Source organism: Pseudorca crassidens, chromosome 5 (genome assembly GCF_039906515.1).
Source record: "Pseudorca crassidens isolate mPseCra1 chromosome 5, mPseCra1.hap1, whole genome shotgun sequence".
NCBI classification, from domain to species: domain Eukaryota; kingdom Metazoa; phylum Chordata; class Mammalia; order Artiodactyla; family Delphinidae; genus Pseudorca; species Pseudorca crassidens.
In genome coordinates this window covers 24,757,159-24,778,933 of record NC_090300.1, presented here as the reverse complement: position 1 = coordinate 24,778,933, position 21,775 = coordinate 24,757,159, and the positions used below count along the sequence as shown (strand labels likewise).

General features: G+C 51.7%; 1 protein-coding gene across 7 annotated transcripts; it reads right to left on the bottom strand.

Moving 5' to 3' along the window:
- Nucleotides 1-367: 367 nt before the first annotated feature.
- ZIC4 (Zic family member 4) lies at nt 368-21,296 on the bottom strand. Of its 7 annotated transcripts, none has more exons than XM_067737562.1 (5): nt 20,390-21,296; nt 16,666-16,750; nt 10,075-10,692; nt 5,250-5,568; nt 368-3,151 (listed from the first exon to the last, which is right to left on the bottom strand). In XM_067737562.1, coding segments are annotated over exons 2-5 (1,008 nt in total). In that variant the 5' UTR covers nt 16,736-16,750; nt 20,390-21,296; the 3' UTR covers nt 368-3,150. The 7 variants fall into 7 exon arrangements, with proteins under 7 accessions (XP_067593663.1, XP_067593658.1, XP_067593659.1 ...); XM_067737557.1 differs by lacking the exon at nt 20,390-21,296 and adding an exon at nt 19,124-20,273; XM_067737558.1 differs by lacking the exon at nt 20,390-21,296 and adding an exon at nt 19,415-20,207.
- Between the last annotated feature and the right edge of the window lie 479 nt (nt 21,297-21,775).

The window sequence follows — 21,775 nt, the reverse complement described above, 5'->3', positions numbered from 1 at the left end:
TATTCCCGCCAGCTACCAGACATTTCTCTGGGAAGTCAGAGGTGGTTTGCGAGAGGGGGCGCGGTGCCGCGGAAGGCAGCCTTTCTCGGAAGACACTGCGAGCATGGCTTTACATTCTTCTCTTCCGCAATGGAAACCGGTTAATGAGTGCCAGTGTCATTGGGGTGAAATTGGGATCGAGGGAAGTCTTCCCTACGAAGGCTGCTTAGGTGGGTCCCTGTGTTTTTGTTGCCCCGAACAACTAGGCTTTAGAGTTGTCTCTGCGAAGCCCCGAGGGAAGGCAGGGAAGAAGACGGGATGCTGTGGAAGGGCCCCAAATCTCTCCCAAGATGATGAAGCAGTAACAGGACACTCGGATTCGAAAGGGGAAGGGGAACATCACATCGTTTATTTCCAAAGAAAATAGCAAAACGGAGCTCCATGTACACAAAAGCCTTTGAAGGGAAAAGGAATCACAGATTTTAATTCATTTTTACATATTTACAGCAAGATTAAACCACAGCTTTCAACTATGTTTTCATTCAACAATCACTTTCAGTAAAATACATAACAACTTTTTTTTTCTTTCAAGTTAGTTCATAATTTAAGGATGCTAAGGGGACAGGTGATAAATCACAAACAGTGTGGCTAGAGAGGGTACCAAATAGTATAAGATTTCAGTCAGGCTTTCTTGGGTGTGTGAATTATGATTACAAGACATTTGCCCGTCCGTATAATTCACATTCATTGCAATCATTACATTGTCCCATAAATTAGCAATATAAACAAACATATGGGGACCTCAAGTAAACGAATAAAAATCAGTATAAGAGACAACATTTTGTAGCAACTATAATAACAGCATGGGTTACAGCTTGGGGAAACTTCTTTACAAATCATTTAGTCAGCACACACGGGGTGGGGAGGCTGGAACATCCTTGTTTATTTAAACCACCTTTAAAACTACATCAGAAGGTTCGGGGAAAGCTGGACGGGTGAAAGTTTCTTTCTTGGGCACAATATGAAATTTAGAACTGCACATGTGGATGGGAGGGGGGCGTTTGCATGCACTTTGGGGTCGTGGACCTTCTGAACTCCAAATGCCAAGATTCTGAAGAAAACAGGAAATTATAAAAATGTCTCTCTCCCTCAAGCCACTCTCCTTTCTATTAATGGCAGAAAGAGCTTGCTGATTGCTGCTAGTGGGAAGAAACACACAATGGGTCTATTTTTAGCAGAGATTGTCTTCGAAGGAGCAGGAAATAGTAACAATTGCTTAGCTGCAGCCTTGGTTCCAAGGATTTGGAGCAAGAATATTGGGAACTTGAGGGGTCTCTAGGTGACCTGACTTGGGCTAATTGAGTGCAGACCAGAGAAGAGAGAAGCAGACATACAGTGTAGGCTTAGGGTGTATACCCTCTGCCTGCGCTGTCTCTGCATTCTTTCCCTCCTGTCCCAGAGCCTGGGCAAAGGGCCCCTCAACATCTGCACACCTCCACAGGCTCTGGACCTGATGTCTCTGCATTGCTTTTGTTTTTCCCTTAGCAGGACTTGGCCCTAAGTTATCAGTTAGTGTAATGTGCATGTATTTTTTTTTAAAAAAGTTAGATTTTATCTCTTTAGAAACGGTTTGAAACTAACGGGGCAGAGGGAGTTTGACAGAGAGGAGAACAAATCGCTGACAAAGAACCTTTTACGTTTCATCAGCGTTGTTAGGACGACAAGCAGGAATGTCTCAGATAATAACTCCCACTTCAAAGATTTCTCAGCTCAATAGAAAGCGGACCATCCTTTTTATTCAACCACAAGGACTGGCACTAAAGAAGACTCCACTGTTTGATTTTTTTTCCACCGTGTTTATTTTTCCCCTATTCACTGGGGTACTTGGATAAAATAAACAACAAGACAATTAAGGGAACATGGACTTCTAACTTTCCTGCCATCTTCCCTATCCCCTTGGCCTTGGGCTCTGGAGTCTGTGCCCAGGGCCAGAGCAGGCCTGAGGGGTACCATACACCCCACCCTGCGGAGAAACGAGTTTGGGGGTCTGTGAGAAACTTCCGGGATAGAGGGGCAGAATGGGCTGGACTGGGGGCCAGAGTGAAAATGTCCCAAAGGCACAGTCTGAACTCCCCAGACTCATCCAGGGTGGCTCCTTTCCTTCCCCCAAGTCCCATTGAAATTCAGGCCTCCAACACGCTCAAGATGCTGAGAGGCACTTGGCACAAAACCGAGCCGGGGATGCTCATTTGTTAAGCTTCCGAGCTCGTCCTAAAGTTATTTACTTCTGACCCTGGAGCCTCTTTGGGGCGCAGTCAAGATGCACGAGTCTGTCTCCTCCCTTTCCTGAAAGCTTCCCTGCTGCCAAAGCGCCCCTTCCCCGCCCCCATTGGAGTGCCAGGTGAACCCCTAAACGCTGGCGAGGCAGGTCCTAAGGAGGAAGTATATACTGGAGAGCACAGTGACAGTATTAAATGGCGTGAAAGCAAAGGTCAGCGCAAATGTATCTTAATAGAGTGTCTGCAGTGAAGTGTGCCGCCTTTGAAGCGGCCGCTCCCCGCGCGCATTTCCATGGCGAGCCTAACGCGGCATGCTGATGCACCGTCAAACTCACACTTTCAACCCCAAAACCCGACTCTTTGAACAACCCGAGCTTGATTAGACCTTTCTCCTTTTCTTTCCCCTCTTACAAACCATTTCCTCGCCTTTAGAAACTCGCCATCAAACCCAAATGCGCCCTCTGATCACCGCAGAAAGCAGAAACAAAGGGAGCTGAGCGGCGATTCAAGCGGCCCTTTTCTTCCCTCACATTATTATCCATTTTTATTATGATCGGGAACAAGTGCCCATTCGCGTGGGTTTTGTTTACCGGAAATTAAATGAAAATGATTTAGTCCGCGTCAAACAAAAATATATACTTGTATACACAAGAAAAAAGGCCTGTTAGACGTAAATATTATGTCCTTAATGAAAAGCCTGGACGGGCTCCAGGCTCGGCCTTTCAGGATTTCAGTGCGACTTGCCCATTGCCATAGAAATCCTAACTTACCATGAAGATGCACCGTGGCGAAGAAACATTGCTTTGTGCGCGGGCCCTTTGATGTCGCAGGCGCAAGATGCGGGCGCTCAGCTGCGCAGGGCGAGATTACCTTGCGAGCAACGCGGTGGACATCTGTAACAAGCAAATGAAAAATTAAAGGCGATTAGTGACCGACTATGCATTTTTATTTTATTTCATTATTTTGGATGGGGGTGGGGGGTAAAATGGGGCCTAGAAATAGAAGAGAAAGAAAGGAGTCCTGTTTGGAGAGGGGGAAATTTTTTAACATCTTCAGAAGCAAGTTCTCCAGATGCCCTCTGCACCTTGGCGGTGGGGCGGGTGTTTCCCGATGGGAAAGAGTTGTTTGCTGCCGACCGTGGGCCCTTGGCTAGGAGACCTCTGGGCCCTATTGTAGTGGCGGCGAGGCGGGAAGGGGATTGCAGACACCCTTCCACAAGGACGGATTCACTAAGGATGTATTTGGAAGATTCTGGTTTTTATTAGGAGTAATGAAAACAGTCCCTCTCCAGTTAGGACGTTATTTATCTGATGGAAGTGTGCGGCCACGGGGCAGGAGTGAGAATCTTCGAATGGTGTCTGAAGAGGAAAGAACAGAAGAAAATCCAGCAGAGTGGCAGAATCAGGGTTTGTTTGCTGGGCTCAGCTTTTTAAATTGAGCTCTTTGGGGGCTCCCCCTAGGTAGGAGTACCACACCCCTACTTATCTCCAAATTCTTAGGGGAGTGGGATGGGTCTACCAAAACTTTTTTCCCCTCCGTTTTATTCACGTTCCCCCCCCCCGCACCCCAAATCTTAGCAAGAATTTGAAGCAGCACCATCCTCCCTGCAGAGGGTGACAGACTGGGAACCAGGCCCTGATTTTTTTCCCCCCTTGGCAACAACTGCACAGATTTTTTCTCTTCCCTGCCCCCAACATCTGGTTCCTTTTCAGGGGATTTGGTACCCAGCATATCACATACACATTCAATCTAGACCCATTGGGTGTTTGCCTTTAAAACATTTATTATTGCAGTTCATCTCTTGTTCCCCTCTCCCCCCCCCCCCCGCCTTTTTAAAATTTAAAACTAAGACCAACATGGTGCGATTTTTGACAAAGACCATCACAGAATTGACGTGATTCATCCAGACACTGTAGCCTAAGCTGGATCCCTTTGCTGTGGAGGTCTGGCCTCAGTGACGTCATTGGCCCATTCTGCACCCCCAATGCCAAGCACCCAAAAGATTCCACAGGCAGCTCCTCAACAATTGTGGGGTGTGAGGAGAGGGTGATTGTTCTCAGGAGGCCTCAGAGCATTGAATCTTAAAGCCCCTTTACCGCTCTTTTGTCTGTAATTCCTGTTGTTTGGACTCCCCTCTTACCCCCAGTATATAATGCATACAGAGCAGACAGACAGGCAGACAGATGTCTCTGTGTGCTTGGGCCAGTCTCTGGGGGAGGGGCATAAAATCCCTAGGGAAGATGCTGAACCTCCCCCCCTCTTCCCTAGCATCTCCTTTATTGAAGCGGTTGGAAAATTTTGCATCTGGGATTTAAATAGCTGGGGGAGGGGAAGTGTAGGGAGGCAAAAGAGGAAGGAAAGAGGACGGAAGACAACGGCTCAGGAATTCCCTCTGCCACCTTCCCGCCACAGGAACTTCCGAGGAGGCTCCGACTGGGAGCTGGGAACGGAGTAGTTGTGGCTATCCGGGAGGCCCAGGCCTCGAGGAAAACATTTCCCATTCTGTGAACCACACAAGGACTTTGCGGTGTTACTTTTGCCGACTGCAGTGGCCAAGATTGCACAGAAACTCTCCTAATATGTTTTCTTGTTTACCTTCTGCCTGTCTCTTTCTCTATTTTCTTTATCCCAACCCTGGTTTCAAGCTACCCAGTCATGAGGGCGTCTGGGGGGGGGGGGTGCTGGATGTGACTGTAGAATCCATATTGATATTTTAAGACAATGGACATTATAGCAGCATATTCATTGAGCTCTAACAACTATTAGTGGTGACCTTCCTCCCTTCCTGCCTTCCCTGCTTCCTTCCTCACTCTCTCTTCAAGCCTCAATAACCCGGCCTAGACCTGGCAGTCAGGGTACGCGGAAGCAGCAACCGCAACAGCAAGCCTGGTACCGAAGGCGGCGGCGGCGGTGGCGGGGCCAGGTGGCCGCGCGGGGCTTGGGGGCGCTGCGGGGGCAGCGGGGGCGGGGCCCGCGCCCTGACACACGTACCATTCGCTCAGGTCGGCGCTACGCGCCGCCACCGCCGCCGAGGAGGCCACCGGGGGCTCGCGGCCGAAGTCCGACGAGGGCGACACGAGGGCAGACGGTGTGGCCGAGTCGTAGCCAGAGCTGGGCGGTGGCGGCGAGCGCCCGTGCACCTTCATGTGCTTACGCAGCGAGCTGGGGTGCGTGTAGCACTTGTCGCAGCCGCGCACTTTGCACGTGTAGGGCTTGTCACTCGTGTGCACGTGCGAGTGCTTCTTGCGGTCGCTGCTGTTGGCGAAGCGCCGCTCGCAGCCCTCGAACTCGCACCTGAAGGGCTTCTCCCCTGGTGGAGGCAACGCAGAGACATTAGTGCGCGTGGGCTGTGGCCCCGGCTCGGCCTCACTACCCTACCCCAATTTCTCTGCCATTTTTGGGAAGAGAGCCACCAAAAAATGCAGAAACCTCTTTCCCCGGCGCCGCAAGCCCGGCACCCCCTTTCCCCGCTCAGAGCGCGCCCCCTGAGCTCCCTCCTGCACGCCTCCCCCCCTCCCCTTCTCCCGCCGGGACCTGGGGGGAGGGGACGGAGCAGGAGAAACAAAGACTCCATCTTAGTCGAGTTTCCTTCCTGGAAAATCCTGATCCACTCCGGTTGTTTTCCTCCAGATTTTCTCCACCTGGAGCCAGAAGCACCTTTGCCCGGAGAATAGAGTTGACTGAGGAGCTCGCATCTGCTCAAAATTGCTGTTCCAGCCAAATGCCTTTGCTCCCCACTCCCCGCCCAGCGGTCCACCCCAAACACATCCTGGCCCAAATTGTTTCTTAAAGTAGGTTTTGTGCAAACGCCAAAGCGATGGAATAATATCAGGATGCGCAGCCGATGCACACGGCATGTGCATGGTGTGCATTCGTGCTGCAGGGAAAGGTACTCTGGGCAATTCACTTCAGACGCGATTTTTACGGGGACTAGAGCCCCCTCCCCCTTCCCCTCTACCCCCTGAGGGCAAACATTTAGTAGCATTCTTCAAATCTTGCCTAAACCGTCCGGGATCCCTCCAGATACTCGCGCCGGCAATAATATTTTATTACGCTGCTCCAGCGGCTTCCCGGAGACTCCGCCGCGGAGAGCCGGCTCTCCCAGTCCGAACTGACTGTGAGAGACCGAGTGGCCTCCCTAGACCACCCATGGCCCACGGTCCGGTCTCCCCAGCCTGAGCCGAGAAACGGGCAAGGCAGGTTCTGCCCGGGCCAAGCGGGATCCGGGGCCATTCCCGCGATCGCACCCGTGGTCGCGGTGGCTTCAGGATGAGCGCAGCTGCTGCGATCAGGCGAGGCCTGGCTCCGCGGACCGGAGGGCAAGCGGGCAGCCGGGGTAGGCCCGGGAGGGGCTCTGATCAGTGGTGTGATGCCCTGTAGAGCCGCGGGAAGGCGCGAGCGCGCGCTAGGGTGGCAATATTGGCCGAGGACAGAGTCCCAAGCCGGGAGCTCACCGCCGGCTGGATTTGCTAGCGTGTGGGGGAGGAAAGGACCCCAAGAACCCGGAAGCCCAGGTTCCTCTGGAGCTGCAGATGCTAAAGAAAGGAGAGAAAGAAATGTCCGGGTGCTGCAACAAATGGATGCTACCGGGCGCCCTGGGTTGAGGGAGAGACTACCAAGCGTCTGGCTAAGGAGGGAGAGATGCCCGGCTGGTGGAATGTTGCCTTTGGGGTTGCTTCTCCCGCCGCTTCCAGGAAAGATGGGTGCTTTGGGGCAGGTTTGAATAAACAAAGGCCCTACTCCCGAGTCCTCTTGAGGCTTAGGCAGAACCAGAGGTTTGCGCACAACCCTCGCCTCCGCACGGCAGCGGTTTAGAGCCCAGGGCTCCTGCACTGCGCGGCCGCTGCGTCCTCCCGCTGCAGGAGTATTGTTAGTACAGTGGAACACTGGACAGTGCTGGCATCTGCCGTTTCTCGGCACACCGGTACAGTTTTATTTAGAAAGATGCACAATAAACCCTATGTCCCTATGTGCCCCTCGTTTTCTCCCCTCTGATCCCTGTTAGCATCTGCAAACTAAAACTTTTCTTCCTCCCTTCCTTCTTTTCTTTCTAAAATCACTTACAAGAATCATGTAATTCAGGACCTGCAAAAGAAATCAAGATCTGCTAAGACAACAGAGGAGAAATAGAATTTGAGGTTGATTGCCACCCCCAACTATTCCCCCGCACACACACACACATATCCCATCTTGTGACCGCCTTGTTGGACATTCATGTAAAACAGAAACAATGATTTCGTTCCAGACGAGGTACTGAGGCGAAAAAAGCAGGGCACTGAAGGTGATACGGGCAGCCTGGAAGTTCCAAGGCCCCTGGGAGGCCAGGTGAGGCCGCGCCCCCGCGCCCTCCCGGCCTCTCCCCAGCAGCGGGAGGAGCCCCGGACTCCTCGCCTAACTCTGCGCACCCCCCGCCCCACCCAACACGCAGCCTCCCGCCCTCTCCCTCCCACCAGATCTGGGCGCTGAGCCCTAGGTGGGTGGGTGGATGGATGTGGAGAAGCAGGGTTGGGCCGGGACCCCGCAGCCCGCCCTGAGTAGCCTGGGCCTGAGGCTGAGTCCTAAAAGGCCCGGAGTCTCCTTCTAGAGCCTCAGCAGCGCGAGAGGCCCCTGACCCGGCCCGGCGCCAGGCCCGCCCGACAAAGTTGGCAGTGGCGGGGCGGTTCGACTCGCGCCATTTTCTCGCACTTGTGGCTGGGCAGGGCTGTGCGAGCATTCCGCCCCGGCGCGGTCTCTCCTCTGCCTCGGATCCCAGCCCTACCTCCCTCTACCGACTGCCTGGGAGAGGGGGGTGAGCCCGCAACACAGGGGTCCCGGGAAAGGCGGCAGGCCCGCGTCTCCCTCGCGGCGGCACCATTGTTCCGGGATTTCTGTGACCGCCGCAAAGCGAAAGCTTTCGGAGTGGGATCGGAGCCGCTGCCCCCGATGCCAGGCCTGGGATTCAGATCCCGGAAAATCTCAACTCCTGAGAAAGCAGCCTATTCGCCGCTTCCGCGACTCGAGGAAATGAAACGCCATTAATATTTGAAAAGGCAATTATTTTCCTGTTGAATCGAGAACCGTCTTCATGAATAATTTGTAGTGAGGTCTATTGCCATTTGAGAAACATTTTGTTGTTGTTGTTTTCTCCTCTTTTCATTACTTAGGAGGAGGGTTTGAGGGAAACGCCCAAGCAGGAGAGGCTCTGTAGATTTTTTTTTTTTAAACTCCGGTGATAATGAATCAGGACTGCCAGTGGAAAGGGAAAGGATGCACTTAGAATTCTGTTCTGAATAGACGCAAACCTGAGCCAGCTCGGGCGCACTGAACTTGATTCTCTGCTGTAGGTCGATTGCACTGAGAATTTAACCATTTTCTGCTTCACGGACTTCAAACAGTAGGCCGGCAAAGAGCAGTAAAAGTTTGTTTAAAACCCCCCTGTCATTAAAAATGAGTTCCTACTCTGGCTCAGGACTTCTAGTCTACCTTCGTGGTGCGGGCCGCCAGCTCAATGAATAGGGAGCCTGAGTCGGAGATCTGGGTCTCACTTCTCTCCTTCTTCCCCTGGATAAAAATCGGAGGGAGGGAGGAGTGGGGGGACAAATGCTTGCGAGAGGTTGTGGGGGGAGGAATCCTGGAAACAGCTCAGAAAAACTATACATTTCCGAAATAAAGTAGGAGACTTAAAAGTGGACTTTAATCTGGCCTCCGAGTGTGCCAATGTCCTAGCCAGGGACCTTCCCCAAGACTGAAGGGTTCGGGGGGAGAAGGTGGGATTTAGCAAGCTTCTTTCCCGGGTAGTGCCAACCTGGGTGAGTTCTTTGACTCTAATAATTGAGGATGTTTTCACCAAGAATAGACGTGCGTAAGGCAGAGTGCCAGGGAGTAGAAGTGGGGCACCAAGCTGGAACTTATTTCATCCCCTCTGTCTCCCCCATCGGTCCCCTTCTCCCGCACCCAAAATGGAGGAGGGGAGACGTTGACTTCTTAAACTTTGAGGAAGCCAGGGCAAGAAAACCCTAGCTAAGAAGAATACAAACATCGGGCTGCTAAACTAATTAATGTAACTTCACAGGCTGTTCTGGGAAGTGTGAAAACTTTCTCCTTGCAATTGCATCAATTAGAGATGTTTCTGGCCAGAGGAGTTCAACTTTGCAGGCTTTTGAGAGGGCGCCTTTTCTTTCTGTTAACTAGAAGTAACAGATGTGGTTGACACATGTCCCCATTTCACTTAACAGCGCAGTAAATGACATTTAAGGTGAATGAGTCTCCTTGGGTCTCTGCTAAAGCAAAAGGGAGGGTTTGTGAAACGTCCCGAGTGTGGGTCACCAAGGCTCCAAAACCGGGGCAAAATTAGCCCACGAGACCCTCAAATCCTAGAGAAGTCACTAAGGGCCTGGTGCGCTCTCCATTCAGGTGGCAGTCAGGTTGTCAGGCTGACTATTGGAAGAGTGTGCCTCACACAATTCCAAAGGGACAGGGAAAAATTAAATTGTTCCTATGTCTTTACAACTTTGAGGAACAGTGCCCTTTAAAATACCTTAAAATCAAACTCCGTAAGCAGGGACCACACATTTGCACACACAGAAACCCGAGCATCCCCTTCCCAACCCCCAGAGCAGAAACCTCATACTATCCTTCCCACACACAGCCTCAGGAAACTTCTGTGATTCTAATTGACGGGCATAATTAATATTTTATGAACTTGGATCATGGAAACACCAAAATATCCCCCCTCCCCGCCCAGGTGGAACTTGAGGAAATCCAGCTCCGAGGGCCCAGAAGAGGCCCCCTGCCTCCCCAGAGGGTCCGAACGAGACAGACAGTGGCGAATACTGACCTGTGTGAGTTCTTTTGTGTATTTTGAGATTTTCTGATCTAGCAAAGACTTTGCCACACCCCGGGAAAGGACAAGGGAAGGGCTTCTCGCCCGTGTGCACGCGGATGTGATTTACAAGTTTGTATTTGGCTTTAAAGGGCTTGCCCTGGCGCGGACACTCCTCCCAGAAGCAGATGTGGTTACTCTGCTCAGGGCCTCCGACGTGCTCCACGGTGACGTGCGTGACCAGCTCGTGCATGGTGCTGAAAGTTTTGGAGCAGAGGCGCGGGGGTGCGGGGCCGTCGGCCGCCAGCCACTTGCAGATGAGCTCCTGTTTGATGGGCTGGCGCATGTAGCGGAAGAAGGCGCCGGGACCGTGGGGTGCGGCGAGGTTCATGGTCAGGTTCATGCCCCCGTAGTTGTGCAGGGCTGCGGCAGCTGCCAGGGCGTCGCTGCGGGCCACAGGTCCCGGCGGGAAGGGTTCGGGCCGTGCGTACATGTCTCCGGGGAGCCCCAGACGCAGGAGTCCGTTCAAAGTGCAGCTAGGGGAGGCCTGGGGAGGCTGCTCGTGAAAGCCCGGTAACACCGAGGGGCTGGAGGCGGCAGCGAGCTGGGGGCCATGGTGTCCGGAGCTGCTACCTGTTGTTGAGACAAATAGCGCGAGTGAGAACGGGTGGCGAGGGCTGAGCGTCCTACCCGGCCCCAGGGGGCAGGCCCAGCCCAGCCACACCACGGCCTCGGCGGTCAACGCCGGCACCGAAAGCCAGACTGCGGCGGCTGCGATCCGGGCGGACAACGTGAGGCCAAGCGCCTCCACCGCGGTCCGGCTGGGCGGCTGTTCGGTAGAGCCCCCTGTCGCTTCATGAGCAGGAGAGTGATGGTGGCGGCGGGGTGGGTGGAAGGGGTAGTGGGGTGCGCAATGCTGAGGCTGTGGGTTGCTGGGTGCCCCTGGGCTCTGCTCCAAAGGGGTCCGACTGGCGCTCCGAGCGCGCTTTGGCGGCCAACTCCCCAAGGCCCTCGGGGCCGCGGCGCCCTGCGGGGGAGTGGAGGTGGGGGAAGTGGTGATGTTGTAGGTGGTGGTGGTGCCCAAGAGCCCCGGCCATATATACGAATTTCAGCGCCCAGCTCGGCTGGGAGAGGGAGGCCTGCTGCATCCCGGCCGGGACTCCCCGGAGCTCCTTAGGTCGGGCCGCTCACGCCACCGTCACCTGACGGCGGGGTGGGGAAAGAACAGCCATAGACAACTTCTGCAAAGTTCCCCCCCACCTCAAGTTTTGGGTTGTGACTTTTTTTTCTCCCTCTCTATCAGTCTTTAATGCCTACTTGAAATCCTGTACACTACAGAGGCAGCAGCGGGGCGCGTGAGATAGTGAATAGAGATTCGGGGCCGTGGCCCGGGCCCGCCGAGAGGAACAATCGCCTAAGTCGCCCATTGGCCCGCGTCCCGGTCCGACGTCAGCGATGACAGGGCCCTCTGCACGGGGACACACACACACTCTCTCTCTCTCTCTCTCTCACACACACACACACACACACACACACACACAGTCACAACTACTCCCGTTCCCCTCCCCAGCCCCCAGCTCGCTCTTCTACTGCTCATGCGCTCTGACCCGGGCGCGGATTCTTTTCTCTACTCGTGAGCCCCCTCCCCCTTCTCTCCCCGAAAGCTGGGCAGATCTGCTCTGCCTCGCCGCTCTTGGAAGTGAGCGGGGCTGGGTTATGCCTCCATTCCCCACGGCTTTGGGGAGGGGGTGTTGCGCTGCACGTAAAGTCCTTCCAGGCAGACCGGACCCCCCAGCCCTGCTGGGGCCGATGGACAGCACCCGGAGCGCGGGGACTGCGGCCTGCTTCGGCAGCTTGTCCCGGGAGTCGGGAGGAGGCGAGGGCCGGGATCCAGGGGGGAAAGGCGGCTGCAGACTAGGAGGCCGGGAGCGGGGGCGATCCTAGGCTAACAGCCCTTGCGCCTAATTTTGTTTTCTCGCTTTTCCAAATTTTCTCGCGTCGCTCAGCTTTCTCGCTCTCGTTCTTTCTCTAGCTCTCGCTCTCAGTTCCACGAAACCCCTGAGCACACTTCGCCTTCCTACTTGGATCCTTTCTTCTCCCCTCCCCCTCTGTCTTTTCCCCACTCCATTCTTCCCACTTAGCCTTGCCGGCCCCTCCTCCCGGGCGCCTGGAGCGCCCAGAGACTGGCGGACCCAAGAATCTGGCCCTGAGCCGAGCCCCAGGACTGGGCCGGAGACGGTGATAACCTGGGAGAGGCTAGCTTCGAACCCACGCCGCCCTCCCAAGAGGGCCTAAGAATCCTTCCCGCCGTAAATCACACCGACCAGCGGGCGACGGGCCAAAGAAATAAAGGCGAGGGGAGCGCAGCGAGGCGGAGCGGGTCCTGTCCCCAGGTCTCTCTCCCACTATCAAATTGCGGTCCTGAGCTCTGTACTCTGCCGCCGGGCGGAGCCTTTGGAAAAGGGAACTTAAGAATCGTTTCCACTTTGAGCTCCCTCTGGCCACTTGTTGCCCGCGGCCGGAGTCTCTGTCTCTACTCGCTTGCCTAGAGCCGAGGCCACGTTTCCCGGCCCAGGCTGTGAGCGCGACCTCGGGCCACGGCCTCCTCTCGCGGGATGCCCTCCCGGGCTGCGGGTTCCTCTGTCTTGGGGTGGGGATCGGCCGGTGGAAGAAACCTTCAGTTCTGGACCAGCCGAGTGTGGCATAAACAGGGGGGAGTGTCCTTTGTTTGTGCCGACCGGCTAGGGCCGGCTGCATCGCCCGGCGATTTAAAGTGCTGCTGGCCCTCAAGCCTGCGTTGCACTCAGTAGCCGAAAATGCCAACCTAAGTTCTCTCGGGGCTCCCCGGCAGCCATAGAAAGTGCCCTCAAAGCAATGAAAGACTTGGGTTTTTAAGAGAAGTTTGAAGGATTGAGTAAAAGACCCCACTCCCCTAGCAGAGGTGAGAAGTTTGGACAGATTACGAGGAACTCTGATGAAGTTGATTGAGCTGCCCCAGCCACCTCCAGCACCAAGAACTATTCTTAAACATTTCCTGGTCAGTAAATAACGGTTTCTTTTAAATTTTTAAAAATAATTAACTTATTTATAATGGTTGGCAGATTCTTTGAGCCTTTCTTCATTTAATGCATTGTTCCTGGCTCAGTGCCGCAATTTAGCGAGGGATTAACTTCCACAACAATTTTCCTCGGCTTTGACAAGTCCAGGTCTTTTTGCTCCTCCGGCCGGAAGAGCTTAAGCAAGCTACCAATAGATGCTGAGTTAGCATTAAAAAAAAAAAAAAAAAGGTTGAAGGAGAGCATTTGACAGCTGAAGCCCTTCTGCTCTGGAAACCAAGGGCTTCCACACAGCAGTGTTGAGACTAGACTTGGAGGATTTGTCTCCTTTCTTGGCTTTCACCCTCTCCCACACTCTCGCTTTCTGCGGTTTATCCCTTTTGCCCACAGGTGCCTCCTCTGTTTTCCTGCCCTGTTTTCCCTTCCTCAGAGCGCTGGTTTCAAGGCTTCTCACCACGCAGGTGTCTTTTGAATGATACAGTTGTCTGGGCAAACCCATGAAGGGTTCTGAAAACAACAAAGACCAAAACAAAAAAAAAAAACCAGCATATTCCTCTTTGGGACCCCTTGCCCAGCACTTTCTCCTAACCATTCATCAACACAGAACTTAGTCAGCTCCTCCAGCAGCATTGAGGCCTAAGTGCGGGGGCACTGATGCAGTAGTCCAACAGTGAAAATATTTTCTTTCCCATCCGAAAGCTGGCAATCTACAACCTACTGTTCAGGACGTTTGTCAAACTAACCATCTAATTTGGCTTCCATGAAAACTCTGATTTGCACAAAAACGAACCCCTTAATATATACACCGTGACCACACCCGCATCAAAAGCTTTGAATAACAGTACAGAACAGGAGTATTCAAGTTGTTTTAGGTTGTGAACCCTTTTGGAAACCTGGTGAAGCTAGTGAACTTTAATAATCCTGTGCCTTTTGCCCACACGCATAATAGAAGAAGCTATAACATTCCATTAGAAGGTGGCGAAAATAAAGATGCGTTTTTTCCCATCCAAATTTGTGGGACCCCCCCGCCCCGAATTCTAAGCACTGACTCCACAGACTCCAGGGATAAGAAGCAGAAGTTATATACAATAGACTGTTACTGCACTACCGTCTCTCTTGATAATTTTACCCTTGAAAAGCTTTGAACACGTGTATGGCTTTTTGTGCCAACAGTGAAAGGGCAGATACATCTGATTCAGCCAAATTCACCGACAGTAACCTGGCCCCATGGAGCTCCTTCCCAGATGCAGACTTCTTTTGAAGCACTGAAAACATCTGGACCCATCCCGGGTAGATGCTTCTTGAATAGTCAGGGGTCAGTTGACCTAAGGTCACTAAGGTTACCTAATCTTTGCAAGTGCCTTGGAGCCATGTGGTTCACACCTTGGTCGGCTGAACACAGCAACGGGACCAAGCGTTCTCCCAGAGGGACATGTCCTCAGGGACAGAGATACCATTTTACTCACTAATATTTATAAACAGGGAACTCTGGGTGATTACATAAGGGTCTTCAAGGCGTATCTCTGAAATAAGCCCCAAAGCAGTACCCAGCTAATCACAGATGACAGATGGGGCACCGATGTCAGTGAGGCATATTTTAGCTTTCAGGGCCGTTCCTTTGAGTCTTCCAGTGCCCAGGTAGCAAGGATTCCAGGTTTCATTGACTATTCATTGGGTAGGCTAAGTAGTGGTGTCCCTCAATGGTGCTCAGAATTTTTCTTTCAAAAGTTATCTCACCACACTTACCCCTAATACCAAATGTTTGGCTGAAGCATTCTATTCCTAACCATGCTGGGGGTTATAGCATTGTTGAGTCCACATTTCTGCTTGATTTGCAGAAGAAAAAAAAAAGATACATTTGCAGCTCAGAGATCTTCAGCAGAGTTTCAAGAACCACTGGGGGTTTTCATGGGGGCCTATTTGGAGCAAGTTCCACCACCAGACTCCAAACATCCCTCCAGACCTCGAAATCATGCCCTAAGCACCTTTGTTTACAATATCATAAACTAAAGTGATTTCCTAGTCCTGCTGTATAGAAATATATTTGGTGGCCCTACCATCTGTTATAGCTCCTCATATCACTGGCTTAAGTGGGGGAATGTCTGACTTCCCTTCCTCGGAAAGGAAACAATGCGGGAGATTTCAGATCAATAGCTGGGATATTTTTTGCATTTTGATCTTTTCAACAATGCTAAATGATGATTATCTTGTTGCAGCTTATGCCCAAGCCAGGATCCCAGAAGCTGAGGGCCACTGCACAAAGCCTGACCAAGCGCAAATCTTGTTGCCTGAATATTGTGCATCTAGGTCTGCAGTCACTTGTTCAATCCTTTCTTCCCTGTTTCTGGCCAGGGTACCATCCAAAACAAGGGGGCAAATCCCTTCGTAGGCTATTCACAGACAGAATTCAAGATTCCTACAGTGAGAGGTTGTCTCTAGTCTTGCGGGAGAGAAAAATAACAACTTAAGCCCCAGGAGCCTTCCGTAGGTCCATGCCCACATCGTACAGAGGAGAAGGGGTCTGTCAGGATTTTGAAGATAAAGGAAGATATTCCTCCCCTCGTCTATGGAAGTTTGGGCTTTAATCATCATTAATGGAAGTACGTATGAAAGAAAATATGCTCGGATAAAATGCTCGGATAAAATTTAATTTCCCAGCAAACCATCATTTGACAACTGATTAGGAAACATTGTTAGAGAATCTTCCAGACCAGCACTGAGGAATTAAAACAACGGAATTTACATAATAACCACATCTCTCTAGAGAATTTGCCATCAAATCATCCCAAAATAATAGAAGAGAGTCATTTCCTAAGTTGTCCATTTAACTTTTATTAAGAAGGTTGCATTTCCTACCAACAAGGGAATACCTTGGAGGCAACCATCAGCTGGTGGTGTAGTTGAAATGAGGGAAACTAGATGCCTGAAAGGGGAAACACCCAACCCTAAATCATATGCTTATTCTAAATGGAATATTAAATTAAATTCTTCACAATGAAGGTATTCCTGACAGAGCGGCTGTCAGTCACTCCCTGTTCAGACACCACATTGTGGGAACATCGTGGCTGCCACATTGCGGAAGGCTGGTGTCCCTGGTAAAGATGATGCATATCATGTAAACCCCATCACCAAGATCAAAGTCTGCTCCTTTCATGTAAGCCAATACATGTCAAACCTCATTCCAATCAAATCGTCCGGAAATGAATTCAAGATGAATATGTCATAGAATAATGTGACAGTGGAACTGCAGAAGGTCAGGGGTGGTTGTTTCAATGAGAGAGTCGTCAAATATTAATTCTAGAATGTCCAGATGAGTAGACATTGAGGGGGATTAGCTGGCTGCTGGTGGGACGTTGTGTCACTGATTTGTGTGCAAATGTATCAAACACCAAGGTGTTGTTCTAAGTTTCATTGGAATTCAAGAAACACCCCCAAACTCACAACCAACATAACCAAAAGACCAAAAAAAAAAAAAAAAACATACAAAAATAACTTCCTACTTAAAAAATAACTTCAGCAAACCAATATTCAAAAGAGGATATTAACTTACTTGACTCTTTCAGGGCGTTTCGGTAAAGCCGCATTCGTTTCCTCATCACCAGAGAAGTCTTGTATCTCATTTTCTGACTTTGAGCCTGTTTGGGAAGAAAAGAGAGACAGTCACTAGTTAAACGATTTCCTACATGCTCGTATGGCAAGACTGTGTGGCCTGAATGTAAGAGTGAAAGAAAGTGTTGGTCTGAAGATCTTTTCAGTGTTTTCTTTGACTATTTTCAAATTTGGAAGTGAAAGAAGAGACTTCTGCTGGGAACTACCCATATTTACTGCAAAATAATATATCCTGGTTGATAAAAAAAATATTAAAAATCATCATTTCCCAACTAGATTTTTATCCGTAACTTATTTGTGGATCTCCCTTACAGGTAGAGTTAAGCACACTTTCAGTCAGTCAGTGTTCAAACGTCTCTCACTCCAGAATTTAAACTTTTTTTATCTGAGAAGCCCCCATCATTTTCTTTAAGTTCATTAATTAATTGAGTTTAGTGAGAAGGGGGGCTGGGTGTCCTCTGGGAGGTTAGCAGGTTAAAAATTGAGTTGTAAGTGTTGGAACTGATAGGAGAGGAATTTCTTTGCAGGCGTGTAGCTTCTGTTGTGCCCAAGGTGGTGTGGAATCCCTAACCCTCGCGTGGCTTCCACCCCCTCACCCATCTGGAAGCCATCGCCGTTGGTTTTTGAAAGTGAATATAAAATTCACCGGTTTGGGGTGGGGGGAGATTATTTCTATCAATTGGTCCTGGCTGTCCACATTTTTTAGTTAAGCAGCTTAGAAATAACCCACCCCCACCCCCAAAATATTTGCATTCCTTATCAAATTCACTTTTTGGATAGAGCTATCCAGCCTTTGGTCACCTTAAAACCTTAAACTCATCTTGGGGACTTCTGCATCTGCCAGGCAAGGCTGAAGGCAGTGGAACAGCCAAACAGAGGCGATTCACCCAGCCCCAAACCTCAATCTGGCCTAGAAAGACAAACAGTCATTGAAAAGGTCTCAGGCTGGACAAACACAGCAAGCTCTCTGTCAATGAGGACGTCTGCCTGTCTTGACACTCCAGCCCACAGAACAAGCGGTTGTTTAACTTGTTGAACCACAGGCCAAATCCAAGTGGGCCTCTGCTATCTCAAAGACTTTCCAGTTCTCTATGCTCAAAGATCTCTTTCTCTCTCCCTCAACCGCCAACCCGGGCTTGAACTAGCTTAGGTATTTTCACCTTTCACTCCCCCTTCTTTTCTGGGTCCAAGCCTGAGGGGTGGGAGTAGGGGTTTAGACTCACCTTTTCTCAGAGGGTTTTATTTATTTTCGATTCTTTCTAACCAAAAGGCATCTGTCCCCAAAGGTAAGAAGCTCCTTCCCACACAAATCAGGAAAGAAAGAAAGCCCAAGTTTGCATTCCTACAGAAGGGCAGCGTGCTGGGTGTCCTTGCTCTAAAATTTACTCATGGCAGGATGTCTGGCACAGGAAAAGTCCTGGTTGGTTGGAACTAATAGAATTTACTTTTTTGCTTCAGAGGGAAATGGGTGTGAGTTTCCCTAAAGAACTCTGTCCACACCTACAATGCTGCTCGAGCCCTCCCTTTAAGAGGCCTGGGTCCCTTCTATCCCCAGGTCCTGACAGTCTTTTGTGTATTATAAACCCACAGGCATGCAAACGAATGTCTCAGAGGCTGGACTTCAGGCAACTGGGACCAACCTTAAGCTGCTCCTGTAGCAGCTCCATCACCGGCCTGTGCATGGAACCTGGGTAAATATCTTCTCCTTTGGTTCAAACTCTGACCCCACTTAGCAAGCCAGTCATCTCGCTGAAGGAGGGGTGAGAGAATCTAGGAGCAGCCCCTGGGCCCCTGGACCTGAGATCCTTGCCAACCCAGGGATATAAAAGCCCTGAAAATGTTCAGCTTGGTTTTCCCCGAAAGATTGTTCCTGACTTGTCTCCTCACACCAGCCCTGGGCACTGAATCACCGGTCAGGAGCACAACCTGGGGACTTATTGGAATCTGCCTTCTTTCCCTTGAGACAAGAAAAGGGTGCCAATGAGCTTCAGTAATTGATCGTGCTGGGGGAGAGCTATGAAAGTGGGCCAGTGGGTACAGGCAAAAGACATCATTTTTCTTTTGGGGGAACACCAAGCCTGCACATTGTGGGGTCGCCCTAACAGGCGCAGGCCTGCCCAAGGTCAGAGGTCATCTTCAGCCTGCTTCGCAAGCCAGCGACTTCAGTCCCCGAGACTTCCCCACTGCTCCACACAGATTAAGCCGCAGGAGCGCCGGCAAAGGCATGTCCGCCTCTCGGCCACAGCTCGGCCGGCGGGGCGGGTGCGGAGCAGGGGCCCTGCAGGCTGTCTGGGAGCTCCCTGGCTAAAGGCAAAACGGCTCCGGCCTCTTCCCGTGGCCTGCTGTCGCCAGCTGCACCCGGAACCTCCCTGGCTCCCCTTCATCAGGCCCTCAAATACCAGGAATTTGGGCTGTGAGGCTGGGTTGTGCGACGGCCTTTTCTCATTCTTCTGTTCCCTAGAGGGAAAAGCTGAGGTTCCTCCAGCTGGGGCCTGAAGACTGGGCGACCTCCGTGTGCCCAGAATAGAATCTGCGTTAGTGGGTTGCTTGAAAGACCAGCCTGGACATTTAACCATCCCTTTGAACACCCCCCTACAAACCGCCGGCGGCCAGACAGAGGAAGGGAACATGGTGCCTCTTCGCAGGTCGCTCTGAGGCCAATGCTGTCGGAAAAGGGGTAGAAATATGACCTTGCGATCCAAAGGGAGTTTCCTGCAGACGGTGCAGGCCAAGTTCCAGCCCCTCCAACGCCCCTTCCCCATTCCAAAGACCTTGCTGGCTCCCAGATGTCCCCATGGACCATTCATCAACCCCAAACTTTCCCTTTGGGGCAGTTCTAGCTTTGTTTCACAGCCTGACTCTGTTCCCGCCCCACTTGTCCCTAATTTCCAGGGCCTCCATGTGTCTAGGGTAGTGGCCAGAATCCCAGGTAGCTGCGGCCTTCTCCTTTGAGAGCTAGTCGTAGCCCTCGTTCGCATCCGGGAGAAAGAAAGTCAAATCCCAAACCCACAGCCCGCCGCGCGCAGAGAGCGGGTCCCAGCGGTCAGCGTCCTGAGGCAGGACCAGACTGCAAGAAGGCGAGGATGCGGGCCCCGCAGCTGACCCAGCCGGCATCCCCAGTCAGGTAGCGGTGGAGAAGCTCCATCATCTTGCTGCCAGCCGGGGTAACTTGGCTCCTTTGACCCTGGAGAGGGGAAGCCGAGTCTTCCCCTGCCATCCTTGCGGGGGCAGGACGGAGAAGCAGTCTGCAGGGGCCCCCTCCTGCGCGGGCCCAGCACTCGGGGCGAGGGAAGCTCTGGGCCACGACTCCCCTTCTTGGGCCAACGGTGGGGCACCCAGGCGATTTACAAAGAGGGGAGGGAAGGCGGGCAGGCAACAAGCTGCCCTTGGTCCGCGTGCCAGTGGGAGCCCCATTCGTCCCCCTTGCACCGCCCCCCAGAAGAAGGGATGGACTCATCTCCAGCGTAGCCTCTCGGCGGAAGGGCCCCCTCCTCCCCTCAGTGTCAGCGGGGTGGGGCCTGTACCCACGGTTGGGGGGCTACGGAGGGAGGGGGATGGGGGAAAAATCTAGCTGGGCCTCTTATCCCAGTGGGGTTTGGGTACCTCCTACCCCGCTGCTGGGGGTACAGGTCCGGTCTGTCTGCCCCCCGGACTCACGCACTTACCCCACTCCACCTGTTGCCGGGATCGCCTCATTTCTGCACATCACTTTGAGGTGCCTGAGGGGGACCACAAAACCCTCCAAGCCTCTCTTTTGTGGTTCCAGCGAGGTGGGCATCTTTCATTTCTCCTTTTCCAGCTTTCGGGAAGCAGTTAGGGAATGTATGATGAAGCAGAAATGAGCCGTCAGGATGATATTTTAATGGCTTATATGTCACGTTGGTGCATGTGGCTTTGAACTGGAGCCGCTTGCGTTTCCTGCAGAGAGCGCCGCAAATCCCACTTGATAACTTCTACAACCCACAACTTTTTTTTCTCACATTCACTCTTACTCTGTATATTTGGACGCGTTTCCTAAAAATACCCTCTTGTCAACGTTCCCCTTGGATATTCCACGAACAGGAGAGGAGAGGACTGACTTTTCTTTTTTGAAGAATTATTTTCCCTCTCCCCCTCCCAACGGCGTCTACCCTTCTCCCCTCAGGTCCCCTCCCTTGTTTTTTTTTTTTTTGAAAGGCAGGAGAGGTGGGTTCAAGATTTGTTCTCCCTGGTGAAAGCAGTACAGCCTCTAGAGAAAGCTTCTCCTTGCAGATAAGATTTTTACAACTGCAGTGGAGGCAGGATCCAAATTTCCCTTGTAGGCAGCAGGAAAGACTCTGAGTGGCTCCGATATATCTTTTTAAAAAACAAAGTATATAACAGTTTTTTTTTTAAACCACCCCTCAAGCCCCATCCCTTTGCCTTCGTTCCCCCATCCTTGTTCCACTCAAAGCTGGCAGGGAATTCGGGGGCTGCTGCACTCAGACTTGTTGCTGGGGACCGAACATTTGATATTTTTTTTCATTCTCAAATTTCTATTTCCCAGCACAACAAGCGCAAATGCTCAGCCAGTTTCCTTCAGACACCAGGAAACCATCCCAGCTAACAGAAGTCCAGTTTTGAGCAGGGAGAGCCCAGGGAAAGGGCAGCTCAGCTCGTCAGCCCCAAGCGAGAATCTAGTCGATGAAAAGACCAGAAAACCAGAAAGGAGGACAGGCCGACGCTGACCCTGCCTTCTTCCAGCCTGTGCAGCCCGAACAGGCGACTGGGCAAAAAATGTTCATTTTCATTTTCCTCTCGCCCAGGCACTGGTGAGTTTCCTAACGGGGCCGCCTGTGAAAGGATGAGTTGAGTTCTCTTTGTCTGAGAAAAGAGTTTAGGGCTGTGATTCAGCTGCAAAGAAGCCAAATGAAGTTAGAAACAAAGGGCAAATTGAAGGATTCCGACTCTTGGCTTTTTGTGTTTTCCTTACTAGAAAATAATTAGACCTAATGAATATGCAGACGCTTCAGCTAAACCCTCGGCCTGGGCTGCTGGGTTTTAAACAGAGCTGCGGAGAAATGCAACCTTCA